Source organism: Acomys russatus, chromosome 20 (assembly GCF_903995435.1).
Source record: "Acomys russatus chromosome 20, mAcoRus1.1, whole genome shotgun sequence".
Classification (NCBI taxonomy): domain Eukaryota; kingdom Metazoa; phylum Chordata; class Mammalia; order Rodentia; family Muridae; genus Acomys; species Acomys russatus.
Genome location: NC_067156.1, coordinates 27,880,827 through 27,894,814, shown reverse-complemented (window position 1 = coordinate 27,894,814; position 13,988 = coordinate 27,880,827). Strand labels below are relative to the sequence as shown.

Sequence of the window (13,988 nt, the reverse complement as noted above, 5' to 3'; positions counted from 1 at the left end):
CTGATTAAATCAATGTGTCTAAATCTGTACTGCGGACAATGGCACCCGTATCATAAGATTATGTCATTTGCTTAGTCCTTTTCATAGAACACACTATGGTACTCAGGCACATTAGATATAATCTTATAAACGCCTATCAGATGCTTCAAATTCTTTCCCAGGTGAGCTAGGATATTTTATTTAGCCTATTTATACTTTTATATCTTTATTAGAACCACATACAAGAGGTGCATTGGGTGAAGAGGTGCAAGACATGGGCGCTGTGCGTCTTCAAAGGAGTTACTACTAGAAAGAACACACATGTATCAAAAGGTGCCAAGGCCACCTGTGTGAAACGCTACACGGCAGGGTATGAGTCCCCAACGTTATGGTTCAGAAATGACACAGTCGATGCTTCTAGATAAGGGACGGGTCTTAGCGAAGACTCCCAGGAGAAACATGGTACATACAAGGCACTTCGTAAATATTTATACAACACAGGTTCTCTGAAATGGCACACCACATGGCTGGTGTTTATAGAAAGACACATGATTGGAAAAAGAAAGGGCCCAGACTGTGAGCCATATTGTGCTTATACTGTACACATTGGAGAAGCCCCTGGACTTTTAATTGGGGCAGGAGCGACTGTTTCGGCAGTGATGAGATTGGTTGTAATGGAAAGAAAAAAGGCTGAGGATGGGGCAACTTAGGATAAATCACTGAAGTGGTGAAAGGTGCATATATTTAACGTGGTCATAGAGGTGCCAGGAAAGATGAAATTGGCGTGGTGCATAAGAATAAAAAGCAGAGTCTGGGTGGTGAGACTCTATCTCCAAAACAAAACCAAAAAAGTGGTAATTGGTAGGATATGAGAAATGGCCAAAATTGGCAAAAAAAAAAAAAAAAAAAAAAAAAAAAAAAAAAAAAAAAAAAAACTCTGTATTTATGTTAGCTAGCATAGATAAGTGAATTCAAATCTCTTTTAAGAGTCAAATAAGAAAGCTGGATGTGGCGGTATACATAATATATATACATACATATATATATATATATACATACACACACACATACATACACACACACACGCACACACAAACACATATATATTCCCATCACTCAGGAGGAAGTTGGAGCAGGATTGATAGTTCATAGCCAGCCTTGTCTACAAAGTGTTAATTTGCAAGATGATAGCTATATTCTTCATATGATTTCACAGACAACTAGACTGTTAGCTGCTTAAATTATTCTATAGATTAAAAATAATGGAACCAAGTTACCATCTTATTTTGAATGGAAGTGCACGTCAGAAATGTGAGGGTGTATCTGAAGCTAGCAATAACTAACCATTGCCTCTACCATATTCGGACCTTCTGTGAAGATGTCATGTTTATAATCTTATATGAAATAATTTACAGTTCAGGTCCTAGCAAATCGTTGATTATCCCGTGTGTGAGCAAACATCCAATAGGAATAAAAGCAAATCTTCACTGGAGAAGTAACCATGTAATAAAAACTTTCATTCATTGTCCTTAGCAGTCTTCATCTAATGTTTAAAACACCATTGCTCCTCCTTGTTCCTTCACACAAACTCAGCTAATGCACCTGAGAGCACAGCCTGAGAAAGAGAGTGTGCGGAGTTTACAAGATTATAACGTTTCCCCTCTATGAACAACAGCACAGTCATTAAGAGATAAGTTACTTAGCATGCTGGCCAGGCTCAGGACTAACTGTTCGTGAAGAAGAAATACATTAATTGTTTTCTATGAAGTAGATTAGACTTTAGGTGACCGCTTATTCCCAAATGTAAAAAGATACACCGGACCCCAAAAGTCATTTACAGATTGAGGTATATTCTTTCCTACTGAACCCTACTTGGAAAGTATAGCCGGCTTATGGTCAAGCAAAGTAAGCCCAGAGAACTGACGTGACAAGCCCTTTTGTGTGTTAGAGGTCAGAGAGGAAACCTCCGCCTTTGCCCATCCTTGCTGAAAATCCTTGTGGCCCATGTTTGCTGCTTCTAACTTACACGTGAGTATAAATGATGCGTAGTGTGGAATTAGGGTCTTCGTTTGCTTTATTTAGTGTTTTATTAATGTTAATAACATTTCATATACAATTGGACAACATCTAAACAACTCATTTGATAAATGAAAATAACATATACAGATGGTTTCATTCCACATAAACCTATAATTTCTTAGCTTAAATGGAAAGATCAGGGGAGAAAATTGAATCGGATTCCACCTTTAGTTGTGGATATAAATCATTTGATTTTTAGAATCCTAGTCAAATAACTTTCTGAGCCATGAAACAAACATGAGAAATTAGGTGTTTTCAAAGTAGACACTGATTTTTTTTCCCTCCTACCTAATCAAAATCTTAGAGAAAAACTCTTTATAATTGAAACTTCTCCATAAATGCAAAGCAAACAACAACAACAACAACAACAACAAAAACCTATTAACCAGGCTTTCTTGCATTGCTGAAATAAGGTAAAATATGTCCTACTGAAACCATAGGACAAAAATGCAGTACAACTCTTCCCCTTGAGTACTTTTTTATTTGGTATGAAAGCTACTACCTGGCATATTATTAAGCAAACCAGTAATCTTTCGGCTAAAGCAAACAGAGAGTCAGAAAATATAGTCAGCTGGTGTGTTTAACTGAGTGTTTACATTTTTCCTAATGAGCAGATAAGAAAAGTACAGGTGACTTTAATATGTAAAATCCATCTTTTACTGCTAGCCCTAGAGGGTAAAATTAAATTACTGACTCAAGCTAATTCTATCGTTGATAAACAGACCTGTATAGTCTCTGGCTTCAACTCCATTTTGAACCTCTCTTTGGACTTGTCTGAACTCAAAGACTACAGTGGCTGCCTCAATAGGGCAACCATCCCTTTAAAAACATTTACTGAGGTTTTTTTTTTTTTTTTTTTTGAGAATTTCATATTATGAATACTTTATTTATAATAGTTCCCTCTTCTCTCCAGCTCCACCATGTCAACCCCCTGCCCCGACTCCCTCTCAAATTCATGGCCTCTCTTTCTCCAGTTACTATTTGTGTGTGTGTATGGGAAATATAACCTGCTAAGTACATTACTGTTGCTCAGATGTGTACTGTTTAGGGATGACTACTTGCTGTTTGATAACTAATGACAGGGCATGTCACAGAGGAAGACTGATTCTCTCTCAGCAGTCACAGCCTGTAGCTTTTCATCTAGAGGTGGGACCCTCCTTCCACATTTGCATGTCAGCTGGTATGGTCATTATTCAGGTCCTATCTGGGCAACCATGTCACTGAGGTTCCATGTGTACAACTTTCCTGTTCACATGGAAGATACCATCTCACGGTGGATGTTCTGTCTTCCTGCTCTTACAATTGTCCTGCTCCCTCTTCCTAGATAGTCTCTGAGTCTTAGCTTTAGGGGTTGTGTTCTAGAGTTATCAATCCAGAATGGGTACCACACACTTTAAAAATGGGTCCTATATGATTTTTCTCTATCTGTGCGAGTTTCTGTGCCTCAAGCTTTGGCAAAGGTTCTCACTCTCAGCACCGCTGACCCTTACACTACATAGTTCTGCTATGGGGTCATCTTGTGTACTGAAAGAGGTTTACCACATCTGGGGCCTGTTATCCCCTACAAATGTCATCCCCCCACCCCATTTGTGAGAAGTAAAAAAAAAAAAAAAAAAAAAAAAAACCATCTTCAGACATTACCAGATATCCCCTAGGAACAAGACTGTCCCCTATTGAGAACTACTGATCAGCCAATGAGAAGATACCAGTTCCATTAGTAGTTGTTAAAAATTAATCCAGTGATGGCAGCTGTATTTCCAAGATTTTCCCATGGTACTTAATAGTTGTTTTGTGAGGTGGAGTTCTTATACTACATTGAAAAAAATGTTGATTAAAATCACCTAGATTAAAATCACCTAAATTGAAGGCCACAGCATTTGGGTTTGTAAAAGTTTAACATGTCCTTATCTTATAGAGAAAAGTGTCAAGTTTAGTACACAATGTCATTTCCTTTTACTCAGTTCATTAATATCCCATTTCGAAACAGGACAATTGAGAATTTATAGATACTAAATAATTACAAAGCTATTGTATTCTCACCCCATGTTCTCCATGGGGGCAATTCTCACAGTGTATTCTAAGGACCCCCAGAGTCCCCAAGACCCTATTAAAATACTTTGGTAGTGATGCTTGCCCTGATGAACCTAACATATAATAGTCATGGTATTCACTGTTCTTTCATACTTAAACGGTGTCAAGTCTACTGAACATGTTCGAGAAGGCAAAAAATAAATTGTTCTGTAAATATCAGCCTGTAAAAAGATACATGTATCTTTTTAATATGTGATAAAATAGAAAGAGGCATACGCTATTAGAATTGATAGTGGTCATAAGAAAGGCAAGTGGACTATGCAGATACTACAGTATAACTTTGATTTCTACCATAGCTTTTTATTAAATGGTGTCTGTTATCTTCCTTGGAGAACTAGCCATTTGGTTCAGCAATGTCATAGCTAATAACATTTGCAGCTGTATTCATCTGTTTCTTACAAAAATGGTCAGTATAGCCCAATCAATTCCCTTTTGTGTAACAAAAGCTGATTTCCCCACTGATGCCTGTGGTACACAGCCTTCCATGCAGCTTTCCATGTGCTGAGTTCTTGTCTGCTGTGTCTAGGTGACTCCCTGATGGCTGACGTGGGCTCTAGATTACTCACTCGTTTACTTTTAACTCTCTCCTATTTGCCATCTATATAGATCACACTTGAGTGGCCGGAACATGTTTTGCATATATTCTAATTACTATGTGATAATTGGGGGACTACTGTCCTAGATTTTAGACTTATGTTTTATTTTCCTTAAGAACAAAATGAGCATGCATGCTTCAGTCCCGTGCTGCCAGTAAGAACAGTATATTAGAGCCTCCGCTGTTATGATACCTCTCAGCCTCCTGATGAAAACCTAAAGCTGACAGCAGCAGCCACTTTCAAAAGCTCTGCTGGCTGTCAAATGGGACCGCTGAACCGCCGAGATCTGAAATAAACCAGTATCTCCCTGGTCAGCCATGTGCCCCTATTTGTATGACCTCGTTTAGGGATGGTGACGTCTTTTCTTTTTTTGGTTTTTCAAGACAGGGTTTCTCTGTGTAGCCTTAGCTGCCCTGGACTTGCTTTGTAGACCAGGCTGGCCTCGAACTCACAGAGATCCACCTGCCTCTGCCTCCCCAGTGCTGGGATTAAAGGGTGCACCACCACCACCCAGCTGGGATGGTGACATCTTATCACAAGGTTCTTTAAAGGATAAATGAGATTCTTTTTATGGAAGTGTTCTGAAGTCATGATGCACCACAAATACTGTTCAGTTTTAAATATATACATATATTTTATACATATGTGAACACTATATATAAAACAGTAAAGGAAACATTATAGACTTGACCTTAATAATCTTTAAACAGTGTGCTCATTTTTCCATAAACTACATATACAAGCAACTTCCTGGTCTCTAAAAATAGATGTCAGATGAGAAGAGAAACATGGTCAGAACAGACACTAGGGAGCTTTTGCTCCCCTCAAACATTGCTACTCTCTGTGCTCATCGCAGGACCTCCCTACTTCAATGTAGAACTGTGGCCCAGAGAAGCAGCTCTAACCTCCAAGGCCACACTGACCGGAGCCTGTGTCCAACCACAGCAGCGTCACTTCAGGAGATTCTCATCACACACTTGCCCAGATCTAGGAAGGATCAATACCCCGTGATGTGGAAACAAGCAGAAAGTCTATTGACAGTGCTCAGAGAACAATGTGACCCCCAGACCTGTTCCCAGAACTAGGTGGTGGGAATGCTGCCCTATTGAGTAAGCCATGGGATAGACAGACAGTCAGCAACACGCAGGAGCCTTCATTTGAGGATTAGATTTAGGGTGAACTTTGGGTTTAATGACTTACTTACTAGCATTATAACACATCTTTCTTTCCTTCTTTCTTTCTTTCCTTTTCTTTTCTTTTTCTTCAGGGTCTCACAGGGTTCCCAGAACTGGCGGATCCCAGACTGGGCTCGAATGTGTAGCAATCTTTCTGCTTCAGTCCCCTAAGTGTTGCGATTACAGAGATGTAACAACTCCAAACTACAGTTGCTATTTAAAATTTTTCATTCCTAAGGAAGCAATAGGAAAACCTTATTTGTTATTTCTAACTAATAGAGCAAACTAAAGAAATTGTTTTAGATATCAATGTATTAATTTTTTTTTTTTTTTTTTTTTGCATTTGAGATTTAGTACTATCCTAGGCTGAAATAAAAGCATGCATAAAGAATGAAGAGACAACCTACTTATAGGCTAGCTTATTCCTAAATATCAATCCTTAGGGAATAAAATAAGCAAAGTTCAGAGAAAGACAGTGCTTGTGTTTATGAACTTTCTGATATAAGTGATAAACAACATACTTCAACATGAAGAGTCCCATACCCAGTGAGGTGATGCTGCCCATGTGTTTATCTATCTATCTATCTATCTATGGTTTTTCAAAACAGGGTTTCTCTGTGTAGCCTCAGCTGTCTTGGACTCGCTTTGTAGACCAAGCTGCCCTCAAACTCACAGAGATCCTCCAGCCTCTGCCTCTCTCGGTGCTGGGACTAAAGGCCTGCGCCACCACACCCAGCTCTGTCCATATTATTCAAAGTCTGTTTGAAAATACATATCAAGATAAGAAATGGGTAGCATAATCTGAAGCAGAAGGCTGGATATTCTTTTTAGCAATATATATCTTTTTTGCTCCAAAGTCAGCATGTGTGATAAGAGTTTCTCAGGACAATTTAATATTAAAAATCATTAGTTAATTTGTCTTCTACCTTCACTGCTTTAGGTAAAAAGATAGACATCCACTGTTCTCTCAAATTCTCTGAAAATTTAAAAACTTCCAGTAATAACGTTAAACTAATAACAACACTACACCTTATACGTTCTGTGCTGGTGAGACATTTGCAGAGTGGAACATGAATGTTGGTCAGAGCATCAGACTCATGCTTTCTACTGTTTGCCTTGGGGTATTTTGATTGAGAGAGAGCACAGTGGTTGTTCTCGAATAGAAAACTAGAGGGTGTCCTCAATATACACTGTAATGCTTCTGGAATAATCTTTTCCAAGCCGTAAGAAACTATTGTTTCAGCTACGATCAAACTCAAGCTGTTATATAATTTTTTTCTATAGCAGAGAGCATGGATAGATAATAATAAGACTTAATTAATGTGAGATCTTAAAATTAAGAGGAAAAGAAGATGGATGTCTTGAGCAATTAAAGGGTTAGAAGGAATTTTGGGGGTGTGGTAGAAATATCATTTCTTGGTTTTAATGGTAATGAAAGGTCTAATGCAGTTTTTTGTTTTAAATCTTGCCTATTGCACACTTAGAAAATAATGTGTTTTTACATAGCAATTTTATGCTAAGTAAACGGCATCATTCTGTTCAAGAGCCAGAAAACAATCTGTCTATTGCCCTTCGTATTTTTATTTACTGTTGTGTGTGTGTGTTTACATGCATGGGAGTATGCAGGTATGTAGAGACCAGACCAGTACATAGGTTATCTTCTGTCACTCTCCACCTTTCTGCCTTGAGACAGGGTCACTCATTGAATGGGAACCTCAGTTTTAGTTAGGCTGTCTGTCTGGGGTACCCCCTTCATACCCACCTGTTTCTGTTTCCCAATGCTGGCATTATAAGCATGCCCAATTATGCTCTGCTTTTCAAGAAGGTAGCAGGGATTTGAACTCAGGACCTCATTCCTGCTGGGCATATGAGTTTAACCACTTAGCCATCTTGCCAGTTCCTGCATTTCATAGTTTATGTAGAAAAATAATGTTTCAACATATTGAAATAGGTATTCTGGTGGCCGTTAGCCCTAGAAAGACAGAATTCACTGTGAGGATGCTGATGTGGAATGAGAAGGGAAAGAAATACATTCTGACATTTCTTTCATAGTCAGACAATCGTAACACTGTTTCTCTTCCTCCTTTAGCCCTGGAATGAGACCAGATGTAAGCTCTCCTCCATCTAGCTCCTCAACAGCGACGGGACCACCTCCCAAACTCTGCCTGGTGTGCTCTGATGAAGCTTCGGGGTGTCATTATGGTGTGCTGACATGTGGAAGCTGCAAAGTATTCTTCAAAAGAGCAGTGGAAGGTAGTGTGTGTTTTGGAGAGTTTCATTTTTGCTTTATTTTGTTTGTATTTCTCACAGTAAAATTTGAACTGTCCATGGTATGCAAAGTCCACCAAGGCTAGACATCAGGTCAGGGACAACCATGGTGGGAAAGGAAAGGAGTAAGGACCCAAACTAGAAGAAATTGATAAAAGTTCAGTCTGAGAAAGAACTAAAGAAAAGGTGGTAAGGAAGGCTGCTGTGTGACCTGGCAGTATGCTAAGTCTGGGTGGGTTTTTATTTTTCCATAAGCAAGTAGGTTTTGAAGCTGCCAGCTACATTTTTTTTTTCCTGCCATGTTAAAGTACTGCAGTCACCATTAAGACCTGCTCTGCCCTCAGATCCTTTGCTAAGTAAAGGCTGAGTTAGCAATGACAGGTACAGAGATTATTGGATAGGGGGATGTCTGGAAAGTGATTGCACTATAGGAATGATTCGGGGTGGCCACGCACTGGTGAGTGCACACTCCTGAGGGGACAGTCAGTACTACAGGAGCTTTACACACTCTACCTAAAAGCATCTTAATGGAATTAAACCAGAAAATAAAGCTAAATTTACCTCTCAAATATAATACCAACACACTCCACTGTTCTTAATTCTTACTTAAAATTAACTCTTTTATTTTTAGGTAAAAATGAGCATTAGCTACATATTTTTTAAATGTTTATCATTTAATCATTTCAGTAAAGCATGGTGGCTAAATTACATTAGTCAGAAAACCTTTAAAGGTGTAATATGTTAATGAGTAAATCACTTGGCTAATTCAAGATTCTGTGTACTCTCTTCTGCCCTCCTGATCCCTTTTTCTTGTATCCATTTTACCCACAAGTGTCTATAACCATATGGGTAGACCATAAGGTAGACAGTTATCTAAATGACTCTTCATTTGCCGTGTGTGAAGTACAGACATTCCAAATCAGTTAGTAGCCCTGTGAGCACTTAGACTGTGCTAGGATCTCTGCCTGCCAGACTAGAAAACAGGCTTGCAAAGTTGAAGTTGTAGAGCTGGATTCCAACAAAGTGATTTCTAAGTAAGGTCTTTCTCAAGACAGTTATGACAAGCCCTTGCTACCTGCCAGATACAATGTAGGCAGATACTGAAATAAAAATAATCACAAGGGATTTAACCATTAGACACCACACACTGCGTACTTCTGTTGTGTTGAACACTGTATCATCTTCATAATTACCTCTAAGGTTGGCAACACTTTGTAAGAGAGCAAACTCCAAAAAGTTGATGTTTCCAAGATTAGTTTCTTGACGCCACGCAAATACACGTCCACCATACCACTGCTACTAAGAAGAGCTGTTTATCCCCGACCCTTAGATACTCGCAGTACACTTCGTGCTCTGTGTTGTTGTGTTTCCCATTTCCTATACACCTTTGTCCTGCGCAATATTTTGTTGGTCACAGAATCCAGCATTGGTAAGATATGCAGGGACTACTCTGTACTGGGAGACGGATAGCTCTGGGTGTCTTGTAGGCTGCCTGCTACACCTATCGTGCTCTCATGAATGGCAAGCCAGTCACATGCTAAAAGTAGATTTAGCCCAAAGTACCAGTAAACAGCAGTATGAAGAGGCTTCAGACGACATCAGAGGCTCTTCACATAACATCAAGAAGTTAAAATAGAAATTTATCAGGTGGCAGAAAGCAGAGGACCTCCAGATTTATGTCTTAGAAGGATGGTTGGGAAATCAGAAATACGTGGCCATTCCTTGTGAAATGGCGAACACGAGCTCAAATCGCTTGTTTTGTAATAAGGAAGGAGTCAACTCGGTGAACACCATACTGATACAATAACCTGAGCCCGTAGCTAAGATTCTCGGTTACACCACACCCTGGATAAAGAGACCAATATCAGCATGACACTCGTTGCCCAAGCTTTTAGTTAGACATAAAAGAAACACTGGATTTCTACTCTGGAAGTAATTTTTGCCCATTCTTCCAGCAATTGCAGGACACTGATACAGGGATTAGAAAATTTCCCCATTTTTTCCTGAACACTGATGTCTGGCTATTCTACAAGACAGGGGTGTAGTGCTTTAGTTGTGGCTGCAGTGTGTTGTTTTTCCTTTTGCTGCATGATGGGATTTTTTTTTAAGTATTTACTTAATTTTATTTTATATGTATAAATGTTTACCTGTGTGAACACCATGTGTGTGCCTGGTGCCTGCAAAGGCCAGAAAGCATCTGATCCCCTGGAACTGGAGTCACAGACAGTTGTGAGGTGCTGCCATGTGAATGTTGGGAACTGGAGCCAGGTCCTCTGCAAGAGCAGAAGTGCTCTCAACTGCTGAGCCACCTCTCCAATCCCATATAATATGATTTTATTTGCATTAGTTCTTCCATTTTGTATCCAGGAAACCAGAAAGCTTACAGAATACAAAAAAGATTTAACTCAGTGAGTTAAAAGAAATTAAAAATAAAATATCCCAGGGGGGGGGAAATATTTGAAGGAACTACCACAGATATTTGACATGGGAGAGTAACCCTGAAGTAAACTATTACATAAGTATATAACTAATATATATAAATAAACCATTAGTCAACTTTTTTAGCTTTATCTTCATAAGACATTAAACTGATACAGTTCATGTACTCTAAACTCCTATTTAACAGTATCTTGATTTATCGTTATCAGAAATAACTAAATGTTTTGGGGTTTTTTAACCCAAGTCTTAGGTTGCTCTAAGCATTAATGAAATAAAAAAGTCTCTTAGAAATCAGGTCTCGGTATGTTCAGCCTGGTAAATTGATCATTATAATTCTTTCTCGTTTCTTTGAATGTGATTTATTCTTGAGAAATGTACTACATTTGTCAATGTTTTGCCATCACATCTAATATAAGAAACATGGAATGTTAATTGTTGCTGTATCAATGTAGACAACCATGTCTTGTGTAGGAAACGTCTACTTCCTCCACCCAGGCAAAAAGATCTTTCAGTTGTTTTTATCAACATTTAATACTCATTAAAAGAAGAAATGAGAAGGTGCATGTGGGAGATGGAAAGACTCTTAGCCTTTTCTTTCTTAGTAGTCCTTGAAATTTTAACCAGGAGAGAACTACAGTTCTTAGTATGTTCTTCAGTGCTGGGTACCAAAAAATTTAGACAATATCTCTCTTTTTTCCTCCTTCCATCCTTCTTTTCCTTCTTTCTTTCTTTCTTACACTACAGCTCTTTAAGACAGTATTTGAGGCCAAAGGTGACTCCAAACATCCTGATATTCTAAAAGCATATTAAATAATAATCTTTGTAAGTTTGTTTAGTTTAACCTAACTAGTTGCTGGTAATTTGTGACATTTTGCTACAGTTAAAATTTGGAAGAACATATTTACCTACACATGAAGGTATAGTGTTGAATTAAAGTCATTTTTTTTCCTAGCCAGGCATAGTGGCACAAACCTGTAATCCCAGCACTCGGGGAGGCAGAGGCAGGTGGATCTCTGTGAGTTCAAGACCAACCTGGTCCACAAAAGGAGTCCAGGACAGCCAAGGCTACACAGAGATACCCAGTCGTCACAAACAAACAAACAAACAAACAAACAGAAAAGTCATTTTCTCCTTAGGGATTCCCAAATATTTTTAAGCCTGCTTCCTAATTTAGGTACTTTAGCAATAAGTCATAATTTATAATAAAACTGAATGATTAAAATGGAATGAGTTAATGGTCCAGATGGAGTTATATTATATAAATGCTGGTTCATTGGGACAGCCAGGAAGGGGAAGGGAGAGAGCGGGAGGGGAGGGGGAGCGGGGGAGAAGAGAGGAAGGAACAGAAAGAGAGCAGGAAGGGAGAAAGGGGCTACAGGAACCAAAGTGTTGGGATTATATAGTGAAGGGTCTCTGAGAGGGGAAGTCACACCCTTAGGTAGATGGCAGGGTCTGCCAGCCATGCCTGCAGAGGTAGGGACCTAACATCCCAGTACTTTGTTGATAATAAATGGATAACAGGCATAGAAATAGCCTTTGGCTGCTTCCGGCTAACATTGGGGCGTTGATTTTGGGGGAGGTGCAAAAGGCTGAAATGTTGGTTAAGTCCAGGAAGAGCAGGCTGTTGTATTTACTGTGCAGGATCTGTAAGACCATCTGTGGCTGGGAAACTGCAGGTCCAGCTGACCAGAGCACCCAAGTTCTGGATGCAGCACCTGGCAGGATACTGGAATATGAATGTGTGTGTGTGTGTGTGTGTGTGTGTGTGTGTGTGTGTGTGTGTGTGTGTGTGTGTGTGTGTGTGTGTGTGTATGTACGTACATACGTACGTATGTATGTATGTTAGGGACAGAAGATAAACTTTTAGGCCCCTGTACATATAGGCCCATGGTCTTAGTAGTTGGGGGAGGGGAGTCCCAAAACCAGGGGGTGGGTTAGGAATCTCACCCTCTGAAATAGGAAATGGGTGGGAAACTTAGGCTGTTGGTTGACATGGAAACTTATCTGGAGTGTGACCTGTGGATTCCAATAGATTTCCTGGAGCTTACAAGAATCTCTTTTAAATTTACAAAAACAGATGAATTGGCTTGAGATATAGTTTAAAATCTGATTAAATTTTTTAAAATCTTAATACAACAGTAGCACAGTAGGGTTTTTATATACCTTAAATCACTTTCTTATTACCAACCTTAAAGCCCTCAAATACTTCTTAGATCCTCAGACCTTGTATAAACGTCATACTTTTCTGAGAAGGCAGCTGAAACCTTGATTTTTGCTGTTAAACCGATCTTCAGACCCATTAGAGACCTGAGAAAGATAAATTACCACAGGATGCTTATGTATTGATGAATATGACAGAGGCTTACCCATTATCCAGGCAGCCTTCCCAGTAGGCTCCTGTGGACAGAGGTCCTAGGCAGTTTTCAGCTGCCAGGACCAGAAATTTTGAGAGGAGGAAATTTCTCCTCATTTAGAGGAGAAAAAATTTCTGTGGAGGAGGAACTTGGGAAACTGACTGACCTTGTTTTATCTAGGCAAAACAGGGCAGTCAACTCTCTGGGTGTCCTGTTTGACCTTAGCAGCATGCGAGTTGGAGTTGGGGCAGTCTTGCCCAGTATCACAATCCAGGTAGAGTCATCTGCTGTTGTGCACAAATCTTCTTGGAGCCCTTGGGGTCACCACTTGAAACTGGGATCTCTGTCATAGTAAACTTTTTTATTAAGCATTTAAATGTACTTGTTTTACAGCTTTTCTGACAGCTTTGAGGACTATCATCTATTAAATATAACTAAGCTAAACAAACTTTGTTTTTAGTCACCCATCTAGGCTTCCCCTTGAAAACATAAAACAGGAAACTAGGTAAAGCTCAATCTTGTAATTAACTGCATCAGTTCTTAGCATCACTTCAAATATATTTCTGAACTAATATCAAAGCAAAAATTTCCAGCCTAGGTACAGGTCATAGAGAGACTGGCAGTCCTACTGGTCCTACCACACAGACTAAACAGCAAATGCTTAAAAGACAGAAGTTGTACTTGGCAGTCAGCAGGGTACTGAACACAGTTGGCAGCCCTCAATAAAGATGGTGACAAAGTCATAACTCCATCCCTAGTATCCCAAAATCAACATGGTGATCAATCATGTGTTGTAAGTGGCTGGCAGCAAGCAATTTAAAAGTGTCCTCTTGGTGCCATTATTACTTGGCCTTCTGCAGTCATCACCACCCGCCAAGACGATATATGGGTGTGAGGGGAGTTTAATAAAGGGGGGGGAGGGTGTCTGGAGCCAAGTATGCAGAAAGCAGCCACAGGAAGTGGGGGAGGGGCGAGAGCTTGGTTCCCAAAACCTGGACAGATGTAAT

The 13,988-nt window shown here is 39.5% G+C and overlaps 1 protein-coding gene across 7 annotated transcripts in view; it reads left to right on the top strand.

The window, feature by feature from the left end:
- The window catches only part of Nr3c1 (nuclear receptor subfamily 3 group C member 1), a 125,201-nt gene that overhangs the window by 92,179 nt on the left and 19,034 nt on the right, over positions 1 to 13,988 (top strand). For 6 of the 7 annotated variants that reach the window (XM_051163815.1, XM_051163813.1, XM_051163814.1 and 3 more), the window contains exon 3: positions 8,010 to 8,176. In XM_051163815.1, the coding sequence (XP_051019772.1) occupies positions 8,010 to 8,176 (167 nt within the window). The remainder of the gene's footprint in view (positions 1 to 8,009; positions 8,177 to 13,988) is intronic. The other variant, XM_051163818.1, reaches the window with a different exon arrangement.